This window comes from Euleptes europaea, chromosome 11 (assembly GCF_029931775.1).
Source record: "Euleptes europaea isolate rEulEur1 chromosome 11, rEulEur1.hap1, whole genome shotgun sequence".
Lineage (NCBI taxonomy): Eukaryota > Metazoa > Chordata > Lepidosauria > Squamata > Sphaerodactylidae > Euleptes > Euleptes europaea.
The window spans coordinates 76,461,339-76,487,622 of record NC_079322.1 but is presented as its reverse complement, the minus strand read 5'-3'; the positions used below and the strand labels follow the sequence as shown (position 1 = coordinate 76,487,622).

At 48.2% G+C, this 26,284-nt stretch overlaps 1 protein-coding gene across 1 annotated transcript; it reads right to left on the bottom strand.

The window, feature by feature from the left end:
• Nucleotides 1–17,468: 17,468 nt before the first annotated feature.
• On the bottom strand, nt 17,469–25,503 carry WNT9A (Wnt family member 9A). The gene is made up of 3 exons (XM_056857963.1): nt 25,251–25,503; nt 23,645–23,907; nt 17,469–17,973 (listed from the first exon to the last, which is right to left on the bottom strand). Exons 1-3 carry the CDS (start codon nt 25,462–25,464, stop codon nt 17,500–17,502), a joined length of 951 nt encoding a protein of 316 aa, XP_056713941.1. The 5' UTR covers nt 25,465–25,503; the 3' UTR covers nt 17,469–17,499.
• Nucleotides 25,504–26,284: the final 781 nt, after the last annotated feature.

The window sequence follows — 26,284 nt, the reverse complement described above, 5'->3', positions numbered from 1 at the left end:
TTACAAGAAATAATGCCACATTCCACAGCATGCTAAAAAAAATTAAATAATATGGAAAAGGCCAAAGATCACCCCTTGCACAGAATTTACACAAGCAGAGGTGGGGAGGAATCTGGATTGTTGGAAGCAGGGGGTTGGAAGGGAAGGCATTAAACGGGGACAGGCCGAAGGTTTGGATGGATTTTACAATCAGACAGTGGATGCTAGGGAAATTTCTTTAACACTGCACGGGGGCTCCCGAGAAGTTTGTCAAAACCTATATGAAGCAGGGATCCAGTGCTCTGGACATCACAGTGACTCTTTAGCAAAGGACTGAGTAAAGTGTCTAAGGGCCCCAATCCACACTGGCATAAGTGCTTATTTATCCTTGGGTAATGGGCACTTCCGCCGTCCCGGGGGGCACACACGCTGGTGCTGGTAAACCATGCTGCTGAGCGGAGCTCTGCCACCAGCACAGCCACACCAGGAATGAAATCCCAGAAGAGGGAGCCTGCACCGGCATTGGGGGGTGGCTTGATTGCCCCAGCCTTCCCCCTAAAACCAATTGAGTGGGGGGACCTGGCAACCCAAGGAAGCCTAGTTAGATGAGTTGGATGAGTCCCAAGTGCGCCTTCCAGAGCAGGTGGAGCTGCTGTCGTCTCAGCCTATTTAATAGGGTTGCCAACCTCCAGGTAGTGGCTGGAGATCTTCTGCTGTTACAATGGATCTCCAGCTGACAGAGATCAGTTCACCTAGAGAAATGGCTGCTTTGGAAAGTGGACTCGATGGTATTGAATACCCTCCCCTTCCCCAAATCCCGCCCTCCTTGGGACCTCCTACCGGTGGTGAAGAGGGACCTGGCAGCCCTACAGAAGAAGAAGGAGGAGGAGGAGGAGGAGGAGTTGGTTTTTTTTAAAGGAGAATCAAATGGCTGACAATCTCCTTTCCTTCCTCTCCCCACAATAGACACCTTGTGAGGTAGGTGGGGATGAGGGAGTTCGGAGAGAACTGTGACTAGCCCAAGGTCACCAAGCTGGCTCCATGAGGAAGGGTGGGGAAACCAACCTGGTTCACCAGAGTAGAGTCTGCCGCTCGTGTGGAGGAGTGGGGAATCAAACCCGGTTCTCCAGATTAGAGTTCGCTGCTCATGTGGAGGAGTGGGGAATTGAAGCTCAGAGGCTTCATAAGGTCCAGCTGCAGATTCTCATTGGCTTCAGCCACTGCATTAGGGTTGTCAACCTCCAGGTGGCAGCTGGAGATCTCCCACTATTGCAGTTGATCTCCAGACAACCAAGATCAGTTCCCCTGGAGAAAATAGCTACTTTGGAATGTGGACTCTATGGCATTATACCCCACTGAGGTCTCTCCTCTCCCCAAACTGTCCCCTCCCCAGGTTCCACCCCCCAAATCTCCAGGTATTTCCCAACCCAGAACTTGCCAACTTAATTGCTTCAAATCACAGTGACACAGATTCACCAAATTGGTTATTAGGAGGTGGGCGAGGAGGACATTTGAACACATGAAGTTGCCTTCTACTGAATCAGAGCCTTGGTCTATCAAAGTCAGTATTGTCTACTCAGACTGGCGGCAGCTCTCCAATGTCTCAGGTAGAGGTGTTTTACACACACACTTGCCTAGTCCCTTCAACTGGAGATGCTGAGGATTGAACCTGGGACCTTCTGCATGCCAAGCAGATGCTCTACCACTGAGCCACGGCTCTTCCCCGACATTTGAGACATATGACTCCCTCTATGGAAGCTAATTGGATAGCTGCCAGCAAGGTTTTCTTTGCACAAGAAGCTCCAGAGAGAACTTTTTAGTAAGGTACCCTCAGAAAGTCCCGGCCATTTTGATCTCCACTGGAATTTTACAGTTGACTCCCATAGACTTCAGCGGAGTACAGGGCCAGGGTCCACCCTTTAAAAAAGACATTTTCTTCATGGGCGCTGATCTCTGCAGCCCGATGATCAGTTGGATTTCCAGGGTGGCTCCAGGTGGGCCCTGCAGAACTCCTGGAATTTGAACTGATCACCGGGCAATGATGAGCATCCATGGATAAAATAGCCACTTTGCCAGGTGGGTCCTTGGGCATTATATCACTCTGAGTTCTTTCCAGTCTCAGGTTGCCAGCTCCAGATTGGGAAATATCTGGAGATTGTGGGGGTGGAATCTGAGGAGGGTGGGGTTTAGAGAGGGGAGGGGCTTCATCTCCAGTTAAAGGGATTAGGCAAGTAGGTGATGTGAAAGACCTCTGCCTGAGACCCTGGAGAGCCGCTGACAGTCTGAGTAGACGATACTGACTTCGATGGACCAAGGGTCTGATTCAGTATAAAGCAGCATCATGTGTTGTTCAATGGCGTATAATGCCATAGGGGTCCACCTACCAAACTGGCCATTTTCTCCAGGGAAACGGATCTCTGTCATCTTGGAGATCAGTTGTAATAGCAGGAGATCGCCAACCACCACATGGAGGTTGGCAACCTTACTCCTGTCCCCAATCTCCACCCTGTTCAGGCTCCATCCCTCCATCTCCAGGAATTTCTCAACCCAAACGTGGCCCCCCTGCCACAAGGAGTGCATTAAATTTTATCCAAGGAAGAAGGTACGGTTGCCAGTAAAGATCGGTTTCCCCTGTTTAAAATGCAGGCTGGAGTAAAAAAGAGAGAGAGTTCAGAACAACAGGCCTTATTGCGACCCAAAAATATTATTTCAAAATCTCCCCAGATTGTTTTGCTAATTTTTTTTTCAACAACAGAAAAAAGGATGATCAAATAGTGAGCGATCCTTCTTTGTCTGCCAATATTTTTAATAAGCATCTTAGTCAATGTTAGCACAGCTGCGTGTCCAGATCAGCTCTTCAGATGACTCACGCTTGGAAGCAGCGGCTTCCCGAGGTTTTATCTGCTCTTTTGAAACACATGCGAGGGATGTGTCCCCATCTCTGGGAGCACAGCAGAGCAACAGGCGCTACTGGATCCAATGCACACTGGCTCGGGACGGCGGGGAGAGGCGTGTATAGACAAAACAGGCCGTCGAGGAAGTGGGGGGACAGAGGGCAGTGCCAGCTGAAACCCGAGATTTATGCGGGACATCTGAAAGGCAGCGTTTCTCTCCAGAGGCCACCGTGGTAGCTTTACTCATGGGGAATGTGCATCACCTGGTTTCCCCTTTGAGCTGACATTTCCAAAGACGTTGACTTCCTGACGCTGGTCCAAAACAAACTGGCTACAGTTTTCAAACGAAACAGGAAGGGGGGGTCTGGGCGTGGCCAAAACAGCTGGGATCCTTGCAGGACGCCGGCGAAACATCTTGAGAAACGGTGAGACAAGAAAGTGCAACTACAGGAGAAGACCCTTGTTGAATATATGCCGACGGTCATATTGCAGAGCTGGAAAAGAGCAACCAAAATGATCAGGGGACTAGAGCAGCGGCCCTATGAGGAGTGGTTAAAATGCGTAGGGCTGTTTAGCTTGGAAAGAAGGCGGCTGAGGGGAGACATGATAGAGGTCTATAAAATCGTGCATGGTATGGAGAGAGTGGACGGGGAGAAGCTTGCCTCCCTCTCTCTTAATACCAGGACATGGGGTCATCTGCTGAAGCTGGAGGGTGACAGATTCAAAACTGATAAAAGGAAGTATTTCTTCACACAACGCGTAGTTAAATTGTGGGACTCCCTGCCCCAGGATGTGGTGATGGCTGCCAACTTGGAAGGCTTGAAGAGGGGAGTGGACATGTTCATGGAGGAGAGGGCTATTCATGGCTACTAGTCAAAATAGACACTAGTCATGGTGCATACCTGTTCTCTCCAGTATCAGAGGAGCATGCCTATTCTATTAGATGCTGTGGAGCACAGGCAGGAGGATGCTGCTGCAGCCGTCTTGTTTGTGGGCTTCCTTAGAGGCCCCTGGTTGGCCACTGTGTGAACAGACTGCTGGACTTGATGGGTCTTGGTCTGATCCAGCATGTTCTTATGTTCTTATGTGGTTGGTCTCAATGCAGTACCCACCTTTGGCCAGAGCTCAGCAGTGATGCACATGAGCTTGTTACACCTCTGGTCACCAGCGAGACCAACTGTGCATGTAAGCATGCTTTGAAATGGATCATGCTAGGGCAAGTGACCATGCAAGCTCGCTTGCCTGGGCAAGATCCCCATGCCGGCTGCCACTCTGCACAGTTAGATCCAGCGTGGTGTAGTGGTTAAGAGCAGCGGACTCTAATCTGGAGAACCGGGTTTGATTTGCCACTTTTCCACATGAAGCCTGCTGGGTGACGGGCTAGTCACAGTTCTCTTAGAGCCCTCTCAGCCCCACCACTCTCACTAGGTGTCTGTTTTGGGGTGGGGAAGGGAAGGTGATTGTAAGCCGCTGGTTTGAGACTCCTTAAAGGTAGAAGAAAGTGGGGGTTTAAAACCAACTCTTCTTCTTTTGCGCACATCGAACTGCACTGATTTGAGTACATTTTATCAGTGATTCTGTAAGGGGTCTGAAACAGCCTATATGCATAGGGTTGCCAGCTCCGGGTTGAGAAATACCTGGAGATTTCGGGGGGATGGCCTGGGGAAGGCAAGGTTTGGGGAGGGGAGGGACTTCAATGGGGTATATTGCCATAGAGTTTACCCCCCAAAGCATCCATTTCCTCCAGGTGAACTCATCTCTGTCACCTGGAAATCAGTTGTAATAGCAGGAGACCTCCAGCTAGTACCTGAAGGTTGGCAACCTTATATATGCAGGTAATTCCAGTCCGCCCCCTACTGGTCAAAGGCCAAGTTTGTTAGACCATGGAGAGGCATAATCTTCATGCCCTCGGAAACTGGGCTCAAACTGCCCAACTTCACTTTGAATTCAGATCTCGTTCCAAACTCTTTGCAGCTGACGGTTTCCTCTTGTGATTGATCCAGGCCTCTGGAGCTGATGGAAGTTGGCAGGTGTTTAGTATTGATTAATAGGCCCTCGGGATGGAAAAGACCAGGCCTCTCCCCCTTCGTGCAACTTGCCAATAGGGTTGCCAGGTCCCTCTTCACCACCAGCGGAAGATTTTTTGGGTGGAGCCTGAGGAGGGCAGGGTTTGGGGAGGGAGGGACTTCAATGCCATAGAGTCCAATTGCCAAAGCGGCCGTTTCCTCCAGGTGAACTGATCTCTATTGGCTGGAGATCAGTTGTAATAGCAGATCTCCAGCTAGTACCTGGAGGATGGCAACCCTACTTGCCAATGAAAACAAAACTTGCATTCACACTGCTGAGATTGATCTGGACGCTTAGGAAGGGGCTGAGGGGCTCTCCCGAGCTCCAATTCAAGGGAAGGGTCGGTGCACCTTCAATTCAGAGAGCATTACAATCAACAAATGCTAATCTCTTGGGTGGTCCCTGGCCCAAAGAGTGTCTGGCTGTCCTTGTCCAGGACCAAGGCTTGTTCAGACTTAACATAAGAACATTGGAAAGGCCCTGCTGGATCAGACCAAGGTCCATCAAGTCCAGCAGTCTGTTCACACAGTGGCCAACCAGGGGCCTCTGGGAAGCCCACAAGCAAGACGGCTGCAGCAGCATTCTCCTGCCTGTGTTCCACAGCACCCAATGTAATAGGCATGCTTCGCTGATCCTGGAGAGAATAGGCATGCATCATGACTAGTATCCATTTTTACAAGTCCATTTTACTGACTAGGGTTGCCAACTTCCAGGCACTAGTTGGAAATCTCCTGCAATTACAACTGATCTCCAGGCGATAGAAATCAATTCCCTTGGAGAAAATGGCCACTTTGGCAATTGGACTCTATAGCATTGAAGTCCCTCCCCTCCACAAACCCCGCCTGCCTCAGGCTCCGCTCCAAAAGTCTCTAGGTATTTCCCAACCCGGAGCTGGAAACCCTAGCCCTGGCCCCAGCCTGGTGGAACTCCCTTCCAAGTGAGATCAGGGCCCTGCTGGATCTTAAAGAATTCCAGCAGTTGGGTTGCCCGGTCCCTCTTCGCTACCAGCAGGTGGTTTCTTGGGCGGACCCAGAGGAGGGCGGGGTTTGGGGAGGGGAGGGACTTCAATGCCATAGAATCCAATTGCCAAAGTGGCCATTTTCTCCAGGGGAACTGATCTCTTATCAGCTCGAGATCAGTTGAAATAGCAGGAGATCTCCAGCTACTACCTGGTGGTTGGCAACCCTATCCACCAGGCCTATGGTTGAGGACAGCTATGGGTGAACACCTAAGCTGGCGTCCCTCCCCCCATCCAGTTCTTTATTTTATAACTAGGGTTGCCAGGTCCCTCTTCACCACTGGCGGGGGTTTTTGGGAGCAGAGTCAGAGGAGGGTGGGGTTTGGGGAGGGACTTCAATGCCATAGACACCAATTGCCAGCTCGTACCTGGAGGTTGGCAACCCAATTTATAATGGCATTATTGATAGAACCGGGGCTCTGGTTGCCTGAGTCCTTCCACTCCCTCACGATTTTAGCCATCGGTATTCATTTTTTTCTGCTTTTAAAAAATTTCTGAATTTGTATGTTTTACGGAGATTGTTTTTATCGTTTTAAATGAATTCATATGTTTTTCTGTGGTGTTCACCACCCTGAGCCCGGTTTCGGCCGGGGATTGAAGATAGGGTACAAATTGACCTTGGGCTAGTCACAGTTCTATTAAGAGCTGTCTCAGCCCCACCTACCTCACAGGGTGCCTGTTGTGGGGAGGGGAAGGGAAGGTGATTGTAAGCCGGTTTGAGTCTTAAGTGGTGGAGAAAGTCGGCAGATAACAACCAACTCTTCTTCTTCTTCATGGTAAAAACCAAGAGTACCATTGAAGCAAAGGTGGAAAGTCACCGACAACTGGAATAAAAAGTTGAAATATGGAACTGGGTGTGTGAGGAGAGGGGGGTAGTAGACGTTATACTTTCCAGGAGTTCAGAGAAGCTTCTTTCCACCGTCTGCGCGGGAAACGGTGTCCCAGTGTGATGTCACTTGTTTGCCTAGCAATGAGGGCAACAGTGCTTTTCATTACCTACACTACCTCTCCGCGTACGCCCTGTGAGGTTTTTTCTTTCACAAGACAGCATGGGGAAAAAAATAATCTAATGCGCGTGAGCTTGGGTGGCATCGCCGGTAGCACCGAGGGAACCTGAGCCAAACCCAGCCAGCGGGTGACGCATAAACAAATCCCACCAAGGAGGGCGAAAGGAAAGAAACGGCATCTCCCATCTCACGGTGCCAGCCCGGCCTCTGACTGACGTCTGACAGGTACGCCCAAGCGAGAACGGCCGTCCCTGAGGCGGTTGCAAAACTGGAGGAAAGATGGCCCGCCCGGTCAATGCTTCCTTGTTTCATCTCCAGAATCCGTTTGCTAACAGAGCCCAAGAGCTGAGAATTTCTGCCACTGGCCGTTTTAGCACACAGGTTCTTAAAGGGGGAGGGCTGAGCCAGGTCAGGGTCAAAGCCTCAACTGCCCTTTGAAGAGACACCACCAGCCCCGATGAGGTGCGTGGATCTCACGTAAAGAGAACATCAAAAGAGCCCTGCTGGATCAGACCAGTGGTCAGTCTTGTCCAGCATCCCGTCTCACACAGTAGCCAACCAGTTCCTCTGGAGGTCTAACAACAGGGTACAGAGGCTGAGGCCTTCCCCCAATAAGAACATCGGAAGAGCCCTGCTGGACCAGACCAGTGAGGGTCCATCTAGTCTGGCATCCCATCTCACATCCCAGGGACAACCAGTTCCTCTGGAGGCCATAACAGGGAAGAAAGGCCAAGGCCTTCTCCTGATGAGAACCTCAGAAGAGCTCTGCTGGATTAGACCAATGAGGGTCCATGTAGTCCGGCATCCCCTCTTAAACAGTGGCCAGCCAGTTCCTCTGGAGGTCCAGCAACAGGGCATAGAGGCCAAGGCCTTCCCCTGATAAGAACATCGGAAGAGCCCTGCTGGATCAGACCAGTGAGGGTCCACCTAGTCCGGCATCCTGTCTCACCCAGTGGCCAAGCAGTTCCTCCAGAGGGCCAGCAGCAGGGCACAGAGGTCGAGGTCTTCATAAGAACATCAGAAGGGCCCTGCTGGATCAGACCAGTTCACCAGATTAGCCTCCGCCGCTCATGTGGAGGAGTGGGGAATCAAACCTGGTTCTCCAGTTCAGAGTCCACTGCTCCAAGCCACCGCTCTTAACCACTACACCACACTGAAAGGCAACCACCGTTGCATCCTATTCTCTCCAAGATCAGAGGAGCATGCCTAATATATTAGGCACAGTGGAACACACGCAGGATGGTGCTGCTGCAGTCGTCTTTTTTGTGGGCTTCCCGGAGGCACCTGGTTGGCCACTGTGTGAACAGACTGCTGGACTTGATGGGCCTCGGTCTGATCCAGCATTGGCCTTTCTTATGTTCATCCTAAGTATAGACTGGGGTCCCCAAACTTTTTGAGCCTGCGGGCACCCTTGGAATTCTGACACAGGGTGTCCAAATGGCTGCCCCGGGAGGCAGAGCCAGGCACAAAATGGCTTGCGTAGCTTGCCTCGTACAGTGAAGACCCTTGGGTTGTGGTGGCAGCTGGTGCCAAAGCAACGGTTTAAAAGAAAAAAAATCTGTACAGCCAATCCAATCTCCAACGGTCAATCAGAAGCCCTGCTGGGCAAAACCCCATCTGGCCCTGGCCACTTTCTAAAAACACTTAAGAGGACACCGTGTTGGGGACCCCAGCATAAACAAACTCCTTGAAGAAACTGCATCAAACCAGAGTTCTCAAAAATGTAGACTCATCCCCTCCCTGTTCACCACCCACCTCAGCAAAATAGTACGCAGGCTCCGTGTATAATTTAAAATACATTTATTGTTTCATTTGTTCTCATTTGTTATACAAAGACGTTAAATAACTTAAATACATTCTCCACAGTCACTCAAGAAATCAGATTTATACCTACAAAGCTGTACATATGAGGTAGAGAAAAATAATTTAGGCTCCCATAAGACGTTAAACCTCCCTCCCCCCCACCCAACCAGGAAAATACTCAATAAATCCTTCATATATTATTGCTCCTCACAACCCTTCTAGAAGGAACATTATTCACAAGTGTGCACAACAAGCCGCATCTCTGAGAGAATGCGGGGGATCAGAGACGAGCCCTGGATCTGAAAGTATTCTTGAGGAAGAATCCAAAATGGGAATCAAAACATTGGTGCGGGCAGCCATTTTTAAACTGAGCATCTTTACCACAACCTGGTTTGGGGTACATGGCAAGGGGAAGCAGTCTTCCAAACACTCAGAACTATGACTGTGAAATTGAATGTAGATGTATGAAAGGTTTAATTGATCTGTTAGGGTTGACATGATTGGTATGGCTAGAAGTTACCGGCAGTTGCTTCTGCTGCATTATAGTTGAACGGGCATTAAAGAACACTGGAGGATGAAACCTCGCCTCAGTTCTCACACCTTTCAACATCTAGAGAAGGCACCTAATCTTGAGTTTTTGGTAAGAAGCCAGACAAATTGATTCACTGAAAAAAGAGTAATCAACTCAAACAGGTCTTTAAAAGTTGGGGCCCAGAAGGAATGGGCGGGGGACAAGTTACTGATTTGGAAAACTGCCCAACCCAAGCTCTCCAGGATACCAGAAGATCTTACAAGCTTGGACAAGCCAGCTTTTTTCCCCTCTCCCCCTAAGTAAACTGCCCTTAATGTTATTTGCCCCCTAGAGGTCAACGAACATGCTTAGCTGTCATGAAATTTGGGGGCAAAGTCATTTTCCACATGCCTGGGGAGTCTCAAGGACACCCACAGAGATGGGGGTTCTGACCCCTTTTCCTGCCCTAAGCATTCAACCAGGGGATTTGTTGTCAGAAGGAAGATCCATTTTGAAATGGCCCCATTCCCCTGATGCCGTAACCTCTTAGGAAGGGCTTCAAGTATGTGGTTTTCCCTTTCTCCCTTAGTTTTCCTGTTACTCATCCTCCATTGCCTCCTGGATCACATGCCCAGTTCTCGCCATGCTCTTTTTGGGGGAGGGGGCACCTTTTTGGCTGGTTTACACTTGGAGAGCTGGAGCCCCCAACCCCAGTTTGTAGTGTAGCTAAGATCCTATGAAGCCTTCCGCTGGAGGAACAAGCCTCTTCTGCCTGAGGAAGATGCCACTATTACCAGGTCCATTGGGTCCAGCTGCATGTCTTCTACTCCTCTCTAGCTGGACTCATTGTCAAATGAGTTTTAGTCAAAATTAATGGCTTTCTTTTCTGGATGGTGAAAATTAAAACTCCAAACATGCTACGGGTATGGACAGCCTTCTGCGGGAACCCCTTTTCCCAGAAGGCCTTCTCAAATGTACATGGAGAGTGGACTTGCAGCAGAAGCCCATAGAGAAGCCCATCTTTGGAAGATGAGGCAACAAAGTTCTCAGGTTGGACCTGACACATTGACTTTAAGGTCAGGAAGATCAGGCAAGAGACCATTTGCCAACTATGGGCCTACAGCATGGGGCCTACTGAGAGAACGTCAGCCCATGTTAGCACAGCAGCTGTAACCTCCATAGCCAAACTGGCCTGTTAACAGAAACTGATCCACCTGAAGTTAGACACATGGTGGAGTCATCAGCCTGAACGTGCTAACACCCTTGATGGTCCTGTGCCCTACGTAGACCCATTCAACTGTCTTAAAGTGCCAGATTGGCTTACTGGCCCCTGGAGTTGGACTGCATGAAGCACCACCTAAAGGTAGAGCCAAATGGTATGCAACACTGCTTTCCTGAATCTACAACTGTGACACTCACAAACCCCATGGAATACTTCCGAGATGTGCATTCCAGTTATGAGGAACAGAGATCGTGGATGCATGCTACAGAGCATCATGGCCGACCAAGAAGTTCACCGGAGCATAGACTTATCATGCATCCGTGATTTGAAATATAAAAGGATGCGGCTTTAGTATAAATTTGGCGCTGGCTAAAAGCATCAGTATACAACAGCCTGCCACGAATGAAAAGCAGACATCTCTTGGTTCTTGTCCACTTAAGAGTTCCCCGTCCTCCATGGCCAAGAGACAAAGGATCATACAGATCCAAGAGAGCTTTCTTATGATACCAAGCCCCCTTTTATTTCATGATAAGCACTGGGTCAGTTTGAAGACCCCACTGAGAATAAGCCAGCTCTTGGATTCTCCCAGAGCAGTTTTTTTTTTTTTTTGGATCCTAGACTGTAACATTTCCAAGTTTAAGGCATATAGAGAAGGCACAACGCTGGTAAGAACAAGCTGGGTACTCTCCCCACCCTATAAAAACGGCAGCTCGTGTCCTATCTTACCACCTTGAGTTGCTAAGGCCGCAGAATACACTCACCCAGAGGATAACTATGCACATTACACTTTCCTAGGCCTTTTAAACACATGTGCCTCGTTACTATTTGACATTTATAACTTTAGCCACAGGAGAATAAACCTTACTATTTACAATATAAAACAAGGAAGTAATAATATTTGCATTAACATAAATACACTTTTTTTTAAATACGTACAGAAAGCACCCCAGCTTCAGTGCGTGAATTATAACACAAAGACCTTTCCCCACTCAGTAGTTCATTCATTCTTTTGCCTCTGTCTGAAAAGCACCAATCTTACGCTTACTCAGGAGTAAGTCCGACTGGGGCTTACTGCTGAGTAGAGCAGCGTAGGATCAGGCTCTTAAGAGGGGTTCCCCCATCTGCTGGTTTCTGCTCCCCCCCCCGTACCCCTGTACATGATGTTTAAATCAATGCAAACACATCCAGAAACTAGATACAACGGTCTTTCATGCATGGCTGTTTCACTCACCATCACCCCTCCCATGACTTTGGGTCTTTGTTTGGATTATGCATGCCGTTTCTGACTGTCAGAGATAGTCTTGCTCTCCCCCTGCATTTCCCCTTGTTTTCAAATTTGAGATAAAACGGGTACCTCAAAACAAGGGCAAAACATGGGGAAACGCAGGAGGAGAGCTGGGCGGCCTCTGACAGCCAGAAACAGCCACGCATAAAAGACCAGCATGAATCGGATTCTGAGACTTTGGAAAAATCTGAAGTCTTACCATTTTCCCCATACATGAACCCCAGCTGATGGACATTTCATACTTTAAAACTCTAATCCACAGGGCTTTTTGTCTTCTCTGCAGGGAAACCCAATGGGTCACCCCGAAGGACCAGAGGCAACCGAAGAATTTCAGAACCCAAAGCAGAACATCCAGACTGGTGCCCCCGTGGTGGCAAAAATATATTGTTTTACTGCTGATTACCTTTATAAGGGTAGCTCAGAATCTACTACCCGAGAAAGGGGCTGTACTTTGATTCATGGCCGGGGCCGGCCCTGCCAAGAAAACAAATTCCCCTACAAGCAAGGTGTGAGGTGCTATTAACCGTTAGGATTGCAGCCCTATGCCTGCTTTCCTGGGAGTAAGCCATAACGAGCACAGACTTCCTTCTGAGTAGATTACATAGGTGTACATTTGCAGTGTGTGGCTTTCACCACCCAGCAGGGGCATTTTGCGGTTTCTAGTTCCAACCTGGCTTCTCTCCATTTGCCCAAGTCCTGCTTTTCTACCAAGGGCTCCAGTACCACATGCCGCTCATACCATAGGGTTGCCAGGTGGGTGGTTTCGGTGGGCAATTGCCCGCCAACCCACCGGGCTGCTCCGGACCAGGCTGCACACAACGGGATTATATCACTTCTGGGTTCACCCCCCGGAAGCGCCGCATCACCATGGCCGCTTTAGCCCTCAAACCCCCAAAACGCCTGGTGACACGGTGCTTCCAGTAATAAACCCGGAAGTGACATAATCACACTGTGCGGCCGCATGCTTGGGCAATTGTGCGATTGCCCCAGCCACGTCCCAAAATCCTCCCACCGACGGGGGGGGGCACCTGGCAACCCTATCATACCAGCAGGGCCTGGTGGCTCACTAAGCTGGATCACACTACTTTTCTGAAAGAGCTCAATCCTATCTAAACAGCAATCCACGTGCAAGGGCATGCATCACCAGCTCCTGTTTTCCAAAGCTGGGTTTGCTTGCTGTAGCTGTGACTGGAAAACTGCACTTATTGTAGAGAAACAAGGCCTTAAAAAAAAGAAGTCAACGGTGCATGTTATTTTGCTGCATAAACTTGGACCGTTCCTGTACAATAAAATTTCAAATGCAATCATCGTGGCAGGCACAGCCAGGATTATTTCATTCGCCACTAACAGAAAGACGCCGGGCACACGGTTTCAAGCCCAGCCAACTGTGTGTGCGGCTAGGCTCATCCTGTCCTCTCTCATGGGAGGCTGACACACTTAGGCCTTTTACGAGGGACGTTCCTCTGCGGTCACCCCTGCCGACTGCTTTGGCGCTTTTGATTATGCATGCCTTTTCTGGCAGTCAGAGGTCGCCTCGCTCGCCCCGCATGTTTTGCTCGTGTTTTCTGGATGCTGTTTTAGCCAGAATCCGGAAAACGCAAGCAAAACCCGTGGGGAGAGCGAGGCGACCTCTGACGGGCAGAAAAGACATGCATAATCAAAAGGAAGCCCCGAAGCAGTCGGTGGGGGGAGGTGTGTGACAGCGGGGAAACGTCCCTGCATAAAAGGCCTAGATGCTGTCAGTTTGCAGCTGATAAGAGTTGGCCAGTCTAGTGGACTAGAATGGCCTTGAGTATAAGCTGCCTTGGCTAGCAGGATTCCAGGCACTGGGTTAACTAGGAAATGTTTGAAGGAAGTGAATTCTATTCCCCACCACTCCCCTGTCCTTGGAGATCATGGTAGAAAATTGATGTGCCCTACCCCACCACGGACTTCAATTGCTAACCCTTGCTATGGTCACTTGTAAGAAACAAGAACCAGTAACTCTGTAGTTATTTGCACCGAGGGTGGAAAAATTGGAGGCCATCAGAAAAACTCTCTAGGGCCATTTGTGCAGGGCTGTTTCCCCGCGGTAACCGCTCCCAACTGCCTTGGGGCTTCCTTTTGATTATGCATGCTTTTCCTGACCATCAGAGGTCGCCTCACGCGCTTCACCCATGTTTCCCAGATTCTGGCTAAAACAGCATCCGGAAAACACGGGCAAAATGCGCAGGAACACGCGGGGAGAACAAGGCAAGTTCTGACGGTCAGGAAAGGCATGCATAATCAAAAGGAAGTCCCAAAGCAGCCAGCAGAGCTGACCGTGAGGGAAACAGCCTTGCATAAATGACCTAGGAGAAACACCTAATATTTGCACAAAGTGGCTGAATTAATTTTCATCTAGAATAGCAAGATAGCTCAAGCTACAGGATTTGTGGTACTTGACGAGGGGCATCCTGAAAGCACCAATCTAGACCCCATTCTTCCAAAGAAACAAGACTAAGATAAGTGGTTCAGACACCACCAAAGTGAGAAAAAAAATGTGGCATGCCTCAAACTGCCGTCATACCAAACTTTGGTGGGGGAAGAGCCATTGGTGAGACACTTCGAGAACTGAGCGACATGTGTGGGCAAAGAGGGAGAGAATTCTCAAGAGGGGACCAGACACAATACCACATTGAAACCATAAGAATGTCCTTCCGAAAGGATTAATAAATAAATGTTCAATATTTATATTTTAGGCATATATCTATCCACACTGAATAATAGGTTTCTATTCAGTCTAGATTCTTTAAAAACAGTAAGGTACAGCCATTTCTGTATATTCAGGACCACTCCATCCTGTGTGGAAGCCAATGGCATTTCAGGTCAAGAATATCCACTGTGCATAGCCATGCTGAGCCACCAGAGGTGGAGAGGGAGGGGGACCAGCCATCTTTGCGTTTCACATCTGTTACAACTGGCTTCACGCAGAGATACAACAGGTGGAATCTGCCCACTTCTGAGGAATCCTGAATCAAAAAGAAAAGAGAGAGAGAGAGAGAAAGCATGCCATTCTCATGTCTCTCCACACCACCCTCTGGATAGTAGGTCAACAAGCCAAGCTGAAACTGGGTTGCTGGATCCGAAGAACACAAAGCAAACCAACTCTATCCCCTCCCAGTAGACGCACAAGAATATAGCTTAAATACAAGTGGCTACTATTTTTTTTTTATTTTAAAGAAGCTGTGGTAGCGACAGGTTTGTTCTTGGGAAGGCTGGACAGCCCCGGTGAGGCAAACGGAAGCCATGCAGAAGGGAACATATCCAGCTTCCGTCAAAAACCAGGTCAAGGGAATAAACTAGAGGACTTGCTACTACTGGAGAATCGAAGCAGCGCCATCTTTGGAAGCACCCAACATTAACGCTGCCACCAATTCAGAGCACTTCACCGAGAAATTAGCCAGCCGCCTCTGATCCGAGTAGTGTTGTTGAAGAAAAGCCACACTGTCGGTATCATAATTTGTAATATCCTCATTTTAAAAGGTGCAGAAGGATACCAAGGAGCCCACAATGCACGTGCATTTTGGTCACTGTTGCGGTTTTGGTTTCTTCTCCGTCTTCCTTTTCCTCCCTTCATTTTCGTTGACTGGCCACTTGGAATCCAGTATCGGCGTTGCCATTTGGGTGGCTTTATTTTCATTTTTTTAAAAATACACACACCTCAAGCTAGTGGTTTAGAGAAAAGTCAACAGTTTGTCGAGCGACGGTGCCTGGTTCAACACCACCGCCACTGTGCAGAATACATGGAATGATGTCCGAACGAAGTAGGATCCCGGGAGGTGCAATCCCGTCCAAAACGGCTTACAGTTCAGTTCGAGGAAAGTCTAAGCAGCATCATGCTCCACAAGGCAACAGGGTCCCATCCTCTGCCAGAAGGACTTGTAAAAACGGCACATCGGTAAATTGGGATATGATCTGCGTCGAGATTTTAAGCGGCCTCCACAGAGCAACTTTGGACCAATACGAGGTACAAAGAAATCGGGAGAAAGATAACGGGCAGCAGTATCTTTCGACTGTTTAAGAAGGCCTCTAGTGGTTTTTCATAATGTACAAAGTGGACAATGAGGGCTGTAAGAGAAAAAAAAGGGAGAAGTGGATTAGGATAAAGCATGCGGCAAGGGGGGAAGAAAGATACTCTGATGTTTCTTTTTTTTTGGTTCAGAGTCACTTTATTGATATAACATATCATATAATACAATTCAATACATACTGCCCTTACAACAACCGGTCAACTATACTCAACCTTACATTTCCTGTTCAAAAATACAACCAGTTATGATATATTAAATTTGAAGGAAGTTTATCAAGGTCAGTCAAATATTGAACTATCGGAAACCAATTTTCTACAAAACAGGAAGGGCTATCCTTATTTAAGGAGTCCAAACCATCTTGGATTTTTCCCATTACAAATAAATGCCATATTTTATCAAACCAATTCTGTATCGAAGGAGGTTTAACATCCTTCCATTTAGCTGCAATAACCGTTTGGGCTGCTGATAGAAGTGTTAAAATCATCGCTAATTTCGACTTAGACAATTTACAATTAGGCCAATAACCGAGTAAAGCAATCTCAGGGTTATTTGGGATCTTACAATTCATCATTTTTTCTACATGTCCAAATACCGCCGACCATACTCTGATGTTTCTGACTGGCTAGATCAATGTCTTTGAAAGAATTCACACGAGGGCAGCTGAAAAATGCAGAAGCAGGAAGGCAAGGGTCTTCCTTCAAACAGGCCATGCTTACAATATGATTAGGGTTGTATAAAAAAAAATTGGTAAATTTCGGGATCGGGTTTATTGGGCCTGATTTTTTTGGTACATCTGGAATAAGCTGAATACCCATTCCAGTAAAGGGGTATTTCAGCTTTATTTCGATGTTTACAGAATAAAATTGAACCGATGGGGATTTTTTTCAAACCCCCTGTGGGGGCATTTTTAGAGGTAGAGTTCCCAAATTTTCTGGGTAGCTTCAAGGGACTCTCCTTGCATGAACCCCAAAGTGTGATGAAGATTGGGCCAGGGGTCTAATTTTATGGGGTCCAGAAGAGGTCGCCCCCTCCTCCATAGAGAAGTATGGTAAAGTTTACAATACTTCTCTATGGAGGAGTGGGCGACCGTTTATTTTTGGTTCAGGTATATCAACACGCACAACCCTATCTACAATGAAGGTTTTTATACAAGTGCTTGTCCAGCCTCTGCTTAAAGACCGCCAGTGAGGGGGAGCTCACCACCTCCCTAGGTAGCCAATTCCACCATTGAACAACTCTTTCTGTTAAAAACTTTTTTCTAATATCCTGTTGGTACCTTTCCACCTGTAATTTAAACCCATTATTGTGAGTCCTACCCTCTGCGGCCAACAGGAACAGTTCCCTGCCCCCTTTGGGGAGGGGCTGTGGCTCAGTGGTAGAGCATCTGCTTGGCAGGCAGAAGGTCCCAGGTTCAATCCCCGGCATCTCCAGTTAAAGGGACTAGGCAAGAAAGACCTCAGCCTGAGACCCTGGAGAGCCGCTGCCAGCCTGAGTGGACAATACTGACTTTGATGGACCAGGGGTCTGGTTCAGTAGAAGGCAGCTTCATGTGTTTATGTGTACACCTCAGCTTAGCTTTCCCGTTACCCTCCAACCCTGTTTTGTCTCCATACGTACACATCGTAGGCACTCCTCATGACAGACGATCCAGTTGGGGCATGTCAGTCCTTACAGGTATACACCTCTTCTCGCTGCGTACACTGTTTACACTCCACATAACAGCACCAGCGGACCTGACACTGGCAAGGCCTGGTGACCACCCGGCTTTGGGTGTTGTGGCCCCGGCCACAGCAAATGCTCTCGCAGTTCTTATCTTTGTAGCATTTCCGGCCTGAAGTGCCAGGTGAGTACCTGCTCACCAGACAAAAACTCGGGGAGTCGTCAATGTAGACAAGGTCCGTAGTCCTTGGGATCTGGTCACCGTGACCTGGGATGGATTTCTTGGGCGGGGAGATGTCTCCTTCGCCTGTCGCCTCGTTGGTGGTGCTGCCAACCTTGAGGGCCATCTCATACTTCTGCTTCAGCTGCTTGCCAATGTCGTGGAAGGGGGAGAGCTGCCGCCAACACGTCCGCACGGTACATGACCCTGACACGCCATGGCACTTGCAGGTCGTCTCGACCCCGGCTTTGATGACCTAGAGGCAATAAAAAACTAAAGTCAACTCAAGAGTTTCTCCTCTTACAATAGCAAGAAGAAAATCTTGGGGTACATCAACAGAGGCATCATATCCAAAACGCAAGATGTCATAGTTCTGCTGTACACTGCTTTGGTCAGGCCGCACGTGGAGTATTGTGTGCAGTTCTGGAGGCCTCACTTCAAAAAGGATGTGGACAGAATCGAGCGAAGAGGATGATCCAGGGCCTGGAGACCAAGCCCTACAAGGAAAGGCTGAGGAACTTGGGATTGTTCAGTCTGGAGAAGAGGAGGTTGAGGGGGGACAGGATTGCTCTAGAAGTATTTGAAGGGCTGTCACTTAGAAGAGGGCAGGGAGCTGTTCCTGTTGACAGCAGAGGATAGGACTTGCAAGTATGGGTTTAAATTGCAGGCGGAGAGGTACTGGCTGGATATTAGGAGAACACTTTTTACAGTAAGAGTTGCTCGACAGTTTGATGGGAAAGCTTACTATCTGGGGGTCCAGCTCATCTGCCTTCCACCCCTGCCCTTTCTCACGAGTAAGGAAGTTTGGGGGAAAGAAAGGCAACACAGCTCTTTTGCCCAGGGCAATAGCATCCCCTTTCATAGCGCCCCTCAGACATGTAAGATATGCTTGACCAGACATACCTCGAAGGGGGGGGGGAGAGAGAGAAAGAAGGGGTCAGCCTTCAGGGGATTAAGGAACTTAGCAACGCTCCAAAGAGGTAGTTGGAAAGTCATGTTTAATGATACTTTGCTGAGAAACACGAACGGGGAGGGGGGGAATTTAATTAAAACATCACTTAACTCGGGTCCAGCGGAACAAATCGAGTGTGCTAATACTCTGACTTTTTCATTAATAGGACACAAAGGGGGGACTAGAGTCAAGGAGGGACCGGGGGATATTTTAAGGAGACAGAAAGGGCGGCAACAGGAGAAGAATCCAGCCACACAGCTTTACACGCATGAAGATCGCCCGGTACATTGCCAGGGCTCGGGAAGGGAGGGGTCTGCAGTTTCTCACTCCTTCCTTCTCGCCCCCCACCAAAACGGTTGAGTGAGCTCAAGTGGATTTTGGCAGAAGAGAAAATTGCTTTTTTTTTTTTTTTAATAAGCTACATATTCTTCAAGCTCCCACTTGTCAATAAAGAAAAAGGAGCGCGGAGAAGCCCTTCTGGTTAATTACCTCATCCCTCGCGCCAGACAAGTTGGCCTTGTCATGCCCACTGAGGTCATACCGTAGGCACTTCGCTAGGCATGAAATGGGCGCAACGGGGTCGGGGAAGGCGATTATTTCACCGTTTGCGGCTCAGTGACACAGCTGAGCTGTCGAGGGTGTGAAGAGAGAAAAAATCCGGCCGAGAGCTTCTTGTTGCAAAAGAAGGAAAGTATTGGAAGCTTAGCAGGGCAAGCGTTGGGTTGCCCAGGAATTGTTTGAGCAGCAGCATCTTATGGAGACAAAAAGCAATGATTATTTATTAAATTTTATTCCCGTGTAACCAAAGTACCCCTACGCATTTTGCACAAGCTTCCTCGGGGGGAATCTATTCTCTGCTCCCACTTGAGCAGAGAATAGATTCCCCTGAGGAAGCTTGTGCAAAATGCATAGGGGTACTTTATTTATTAAATTTTATTCCCGTGTAACCAAAGTACCCCTATGCATTTTGCACAAGCTTCCTCAGGGGAATCTATTCTCTGCTCAAGTGGGAGCAGAGAATAGATTCCCCCCGAGGAAGCTTGTGCAAAATGCGTAGGGGCTCTTTATTTATTAAATTTTATTCCCGTGTAACCAAAGAGCCCCTACGCATTTTGCACAAGCTTCCTTGGGGGGATCTATTCTCTGCTCCCACTTGAGCAGAGAATAGATTCCCCTGAGGAAGCTTGTGCAAAATGCATAGGGGTACTTTATTTATTAAATTTTATTCCCGTGTAACCAATCGTTGCTTTTTGTCTGTTTTGATTTGGTGCACCCCCTTATTTGCAGCAGTATCTAAACAAAAAAAAAAGTTTCCTATTGCAAAAGGGGAAAAAATCTGCTAGCTACTAACTTGAAGGACGAGGGCAGGCTGGGGAGGGGGAAAGGGGATAAATAAGTCTACCGAGCCCTCGGAGACCTGTTATGATCAGGCCTGTTTGTGTCATGGAAAACCAGCATTCCATGAAGCTGAGAGACCACCAAGCCTGTTTCGCAGAGGAGACACCTTCCGCGGCTCCGATTGCACGCAGTTTCTGCGCTTGCCAAACCAGTCAGAGGAACCTCGGGAACTGTAGTACGGCAAAGTTATCCAAGGAATGGCAGAGGTTTCCCACCATCCTCAAGCTACAATCCCAAACATTACATGAACATGCTCTGTTGTGGCTCCCATCTGGTCAGGAATATGGTTGCCAACCGCTAGTTGAGCCTGGAGATCTCCCAGAATTACAACGGATCCCCAGGCTACAGAGATCAGATCCCCTGGAGAAAATGGCTGCTTTGGAAGTTGGACTCTATAGCGTTATACCCACTGGGGTCCCTCAGTGAGCCAAGTGCCAGGGAACTGAATTCTGCAAGCAATATCCGGTTCTTTCTACTCCACGTATTACAGCAAATTAACTACATCCTGCATGTACATATGTGCATCTGCAGGAAAGAACCGACACACAATTAAAAAAAATAAACCTAGGGACCTGGTGGTGTGTGTGTCACCCATATGAAATTAAACCAAGAGTTTTCAGCTAGACGTTAGGAAGAACTTTCTGACAGAGTGGTTCCTCAGTGGAACAGACTTCCTGGGGAGGTGGTAGGCTCTCCTTCTTTGGAGGTTTTTAAGCAGAGGCTAGAGGGACATCTGTCAGCAATGCTGATTCTGTGAACTTAGGCAGATCATGAGAGGGAGGGCAGGAAGGGTTGCACCAGTTTTTGTCTCTAGTAGCCCTTTCTTACATGCCCAGCAGGGCTTTTCTTATGTTCTTACAAACAAATACTGTAAAGCCATTTTAAAAAATCTCTCAACAGCAAGACAGCTATTAGCACAAGCTTGGAAACAGGCAAGCTTGCCTGATATTGATGTATGGTTTTGCAAGAAATAGTACACATAGCTGGAAGGGACCTCAAAGGTCATCTAGTCCAACCCCCTGCACAATGGAGAAAATTCACAACTACCCTGACTCCCCCAGTGACCCCCTACTCCATGCCCAGTGGATGGCAAAAAACCTCCGGGATCCCTGGCCAATCTGGCCTGGTTCCTTCCTGACCCCCAAAGTGGCGATTGGCATTACACCCTGGGCATATAAGAAAGAGTCATGAGAGCCAAGCACTGACTCATCCCTTTCTGCCCTCCCACCAGTTATAAGGATTACTTTTGGGGTAAAGTTGCTCTCTATAAGAAAATGTGAGAAGGGACCCGGGGTGTGTGTGTAGAGAATAGGAAAAGCTTAAGGCATGGCACCCCTTTATGTCATATTTGAATACAAAGAAACCCAAGAAACCATCTTGTGATGTATTTGAATAAAGAATGTTCAGATAAAATAAAATACAAATCGAAACCCAATGAAACATCTTGAGGTGTATTTGAGAACTAGCATGGGGGAGTGGTTCAGAGCGGTGGTGTCTGATCTAGAGACCAGGTTCGATTCCCCACTCCTCCACATGAGTGGCAGAGGCCAATCTGGTGAACTGGATTTGTTTCCCCACTCCTACACATGAAGCCAGCTGGGTGACCTTGGGCTAGTCACAGCTCCGTTACAGCTCTCTCAGCCCCACCTACCTCACAGGGTGTCTGTTGTGGGGAAGGGGAGGGAAGGTGATTGTAAGCCGGTTTGAGTCTCCCTTAAGTGGTAGAGAAAGTCAGCATATAAAAACCAACTCTTCTTCTTCTTCAATCAAGAATTTTCAGATAAAATAAAATACAAACAGGGGTAGACTTCTATCTGTTCGCAGAGGGTTTTCTTTTTTCTAAATGTTATCTGTCGTACACTCTGAGGCTAAGGTAGGACTTGCGGCTTGATCTGTATTTGAAATGTTTCCCTGGTTTGGCGGGAACTTTGGCTTTGCTCAATCTGCATTTAGAAAAGAAAAACTCACTCCCCTGGTGCAAAGTTTGGCACGAAGGGCACAATGGTGAACGTTCACGACTCCGTCATACATAGAACGCCTGACGTTCCAGATGAATACAAGCCAGCGTGTATGCCAAACTCTAGAGAGCTAAAAGAACGCCATGCATAAATCCAAACGATCTCCGCAGCAACGGTCCCACACTCTGTTCTCTCCCAAATCTTATTAGCATCAGTTTACCTCGACGAACCCCCCGCAAATCCCAAGGCAGACACCTTTTGTTTTCACTGAAACTGAACCTCAACTGAGACAGCAAGCAGGGTTTGTCGGTTGGGTGAGGGACTCTTCCACTCCCCGATGAAAAAGACCCTTCCCTGAGAAGGAGCCGGGCCAACAGTTTCCTGGTTCCTTTCAAAAGCAGGTGGGAAAGGATGTGGTAAAAAGGGTTCTCCTGAGGTCTGGCTCATTTCCTGTTTCCCCTGAAGGCAGTGCCGCATTCACCTGATTTGGTTTCTAGACCATTTTTCAAGGAGCACAAACTATTCACTGGAAGAACTGTGATGCCTCAGTGGGGAGAAGGTACCTTTTGCTGGAAAATGGATTCATCTACTTTCTTCCAGGCGGTGCCCTGGGGCTGTGGATCAGTGGTAGAGCATCTGCTTGGCATGCAGAAGGTCCCAGGTTCAATCCCCACCATCTCCAGTTAAAGGGACTAGGCAAGTAGGTGATGTGAAAGACCCCTGCCTGAGACCCTGGAGAGCCACTGCGGGTCTGAGTGGACAATACTGATGGACCAAGGGTCTGATTCAGTATAAGGAAGCTTCATGTGTTCATTTGTACACAAAGTGAACACTGGTGCTCCAGCCCACACCTTAAGCCAGGGGTCCCCAACGTGCTGCCTGGAGGCACCATGGCGCCCGCCGACTTCTTTTCTGGCCCCTGCCAAGTGTTTTTAGAAAGTGGGTGAGGCCAGGTGGCATGGCTTGGCCAGTGTTTGGCTCGGCTCTCGTGGCCCTTTCTTACATGCTCAGGGAAATGCTGATTGCCACTTTGGGGTCAGGAAGCAATTTTCCTCCAGGGCAGTTAGGCCCAGGGATCCTGGAGGGTTCCCCCCCCCCCATCTTCTGGGTGTGGAGTAGGGGTCACAAAGACATCTGAAGCAGCCAGCAACCTTCTGCGCTTTACGTCCTAACCATAAATGGCAGCTCCTTAATATTCTTATGTTCTTATCACAGAATAAAGTCCTCTGGTTGGGAGATGGTGCACAAGTCATAGTTGGCTGGTTGAGATGGCTGGCTGAGACAATCATGGAAAATGACAGGTTGCACTGAACAGCAAACAAAAGTACTACAGATACCATGGGAGATCTGACAGTTCGCCTGCAATCATTCAATTTCTAATTAGGAGGAACATCTGGCCTATTCTCAAAGCCTGGTCATTTGCCCCTGCAAGCATCTCCAGAGCTTCTCAGGATGCTGCTGCTCAAAGTTAAGATAACCACTTAAGAAACCAAGGAGGGCAACTTACTTATGGCTAAGTCCATCTCGGCTATGTTCTAGGATGATGAACACAACCACATTAAGAGCCCACCATCATTTTAGGCACCCAAATGCCATGCAGCTCCAGCATATGCTCTCACCTTCATGCCCACCAGGTTGTTGTGGAAGTCCACCCTGGCTCTCAGGTCCTTGTTGGATTTCTTCCCTAGGAACTCTTTGACAAACTTATTGCTGTATTTGAGGTTGTCGCCACAGCCGCCCCACTGCCAGGCTTCGCGGTTCTCCAAGTCAGGGGCCTCATCACAGGTGCAGCGCTCCATGCGCCCGGCACTGCAAGCCTTGGCCATGGCGTGGGTCAGCCCTGCCGAAGAGATGGCATAAAGGAAGGCTGTTTCCTTAAAACCTGCAGAAGATGACAACAGTGTTACCACCACATTGGCTCAGCATGGGCTAGTTAAAAGCACAAGAAAATTTCAGGCCCTCTGACTTCCTAACCCTCTAGCTTGTGGTACCCTGGTCAAAAACCGGTTTCTCAAGATAGTTTCAGGTGGGTAGCCATGTTAAATCTGCAATGGTAGAACATTCAAGTCCAGTAACATCTAAAACAATACAATTTTCCAGAGTATATGATTTTGTGAGTCACAGTTCACTTTTTCAGATACAAGCGGACCGAAGATTCATCAGATACAAGCAAAGATTTGTCAGATACAAGTGGACCGAAGAGTCGTGAGATAAAAGCGGACTGAAGATTCGTCAAATACAAGCGGACCAAAGATTCGCCAGGCTGGTGGGTCTTCAGCCCAGCTGTATCTGATAAAATGAGCTTTCACTCATGAAAGCTTATACCATGGAAAATTGTGTTGGACTTTGAAGTGCTAGTAGACTCAAATCTGGTTTTGCAAGAGGGAAGCAAGTGTAGTGGAGTAGAGTTACTCCATCCCCAAACTGGACTATGGGCATAGGATATACAACTTTCTGCTGTGCTGTAGTTCAGAAAAGACACACTGGATGCACCCTTCCTTAGGTGGAAGGGGCTGATGATCATGCCTACCAACTTGGCTACAACCTCTAAGGGAGACAGCTTTGAGACTTGGAGCAGGGTCTGGATGCAGTGTGTGGTAAAGGGGCAGAGCTAGCAACATCACAGCAACACATGTGCTCTGGGCTCCCAATTCAATTTGGAAAATCCCAGCCAGAGAAAGGAAAACAGTGGTACAAGATGATTGGCCATGCCAGCCTTGATCAGTGGAACAGACTGGAAATGTGGTAGTGCTACCAGGATACTGCCATATACTATTGACACTAGGCTAATTGACTACCAGAGCCCTTCCATGCTTCTAAGCAGCTGTTCCTGTTAGCAGCAGAAGATAGGACTTGCAATAATGGGTTGAAATTGCGGGCAGAAAGGTACCGGCTGGGTATTAGGATTATTTTATTTTTTTACAGTAAGAGTTCTTCGATAGTGGAATCAGCTACCTAGGGAGGTGGTGAGCTCCCCCTCACTGGCGGTCTTTAAGCAGAGGCTGGACGAACACTTGTCAGGGATGCTCTAGGCTGATTCTGCACTGAGCAGGGGGTTGGACTAGATGGCCTCAATGGCCCCTTCCAACTCTATGATTCTATGGCAATTGACTCCCAAGCTACTTGATGGTGTATCCTTGCACCCAACTCATTTCAATGGAGACACCAAGCTTTCCCCTCCCCTTCTCCACCATTTGCAGTTATTTGATTGCCCTCCCAGCTCACCTCTCTTGAGCAGACTGGCTCTGTAGCGCCCTTCGAGGGTGCAGTTCCACCGCTCAAAGCGGAACTGGTACTGGCACTCGAGGGCACTCATGCTGATGGCCTCCATGAGGGTCTCTGCCACCCCAGGGTCTCTCCGGCACATCCTTCGCTGCTTCTTCTCCAGCTTCAGGCGGTCACAGACTTTGTAATGGGCTTTGACGGAAGCTTCCTCCATTTCTGAGGTCAGAGGGAGGATGGTCAGGGGTTCATTCCCAGTCAGCCTGTGGGAGAAGAGGAGAAGTTGGCTTGAACCAAGTCCAGATGTGGTCATCAGAATTAGCATATTGTCTCCAGAGACCAGCAGTCCCCACATGCATCATGTAAATAAGCCATGAGACATCAAGTATCTAACGTACTGCAGACAACTTCAGCAGACAAGTATCTATCATATTGACAAGTATCTTTCTATCATACTGCAGACAAGTATCTATCGTATCAACAAGTATCTATCATATCGACAAGTATCTATCTATCGTACTGCAGACAACGTTATGTGATTTTAGCGCTATCGGGGGAGTATTACTCCCCTATTGATTGAATCAAATATGGGTTATTTTAAATGTATTTAAATTATATTTTAAGGTTTCATTGATTTTATTTCTGGATTTGTAAGCTACCTGAGCCTGGCCTTCAGGCTGGGGAGGGCGGGGTAAAAACAATAAATAAATAGCAATGTGCCCATATAGATTTTTGTGGAAGGCGATTGTTCAAAGCCAGTTTTGTGGGTTTTTTAAAAAAGTTTCTAAAATATTATTCTATTGTGCGTCATTGAAATTCTGGCTTCAGATTTTAAAATTTATCAGAGTCTACTTTTGGGGCTTCGTCATGCTTCACAATGGCAACCTGGATGCCCGGAGACTGACACAGAAGGGCAAAACAGACGGCAAATCTGGGGCCATCTAAAAAATACAAATGGTCGGATTGTGCAGCCTCAGATATGAAGGGGTGGGCGCACAGGGAAAAAAGGAGAAGGGATTTTAAAACCCTTCCACCTC

Excerpts from the sequence above, each read along its gene's own strand:
- WNT9A (XM_056857963.1), bottom strand. The coding sequence starts at position 25,464 with ATGGAGGAAGCTTCCGTCAAAGCCCATTACAAAGTCTGTGACCGCCTG. Across the intron at positions 23,908-25,250 it reads AGCCAGTCTGCTCAAGAGAG|GTTTTAAGGAAACAGCCTTC; the intron begins GTGAGCTGGGAG and ends CATCTTCTGCAG. Across the intron at positions 17,974-23,644 it reads ACAACCTGGTGGGCATGAAG|GTCATCAAAGCCGGGGTCGA; the intron begins GTGAGAGCATAT and ends TATTGCCTCTAG.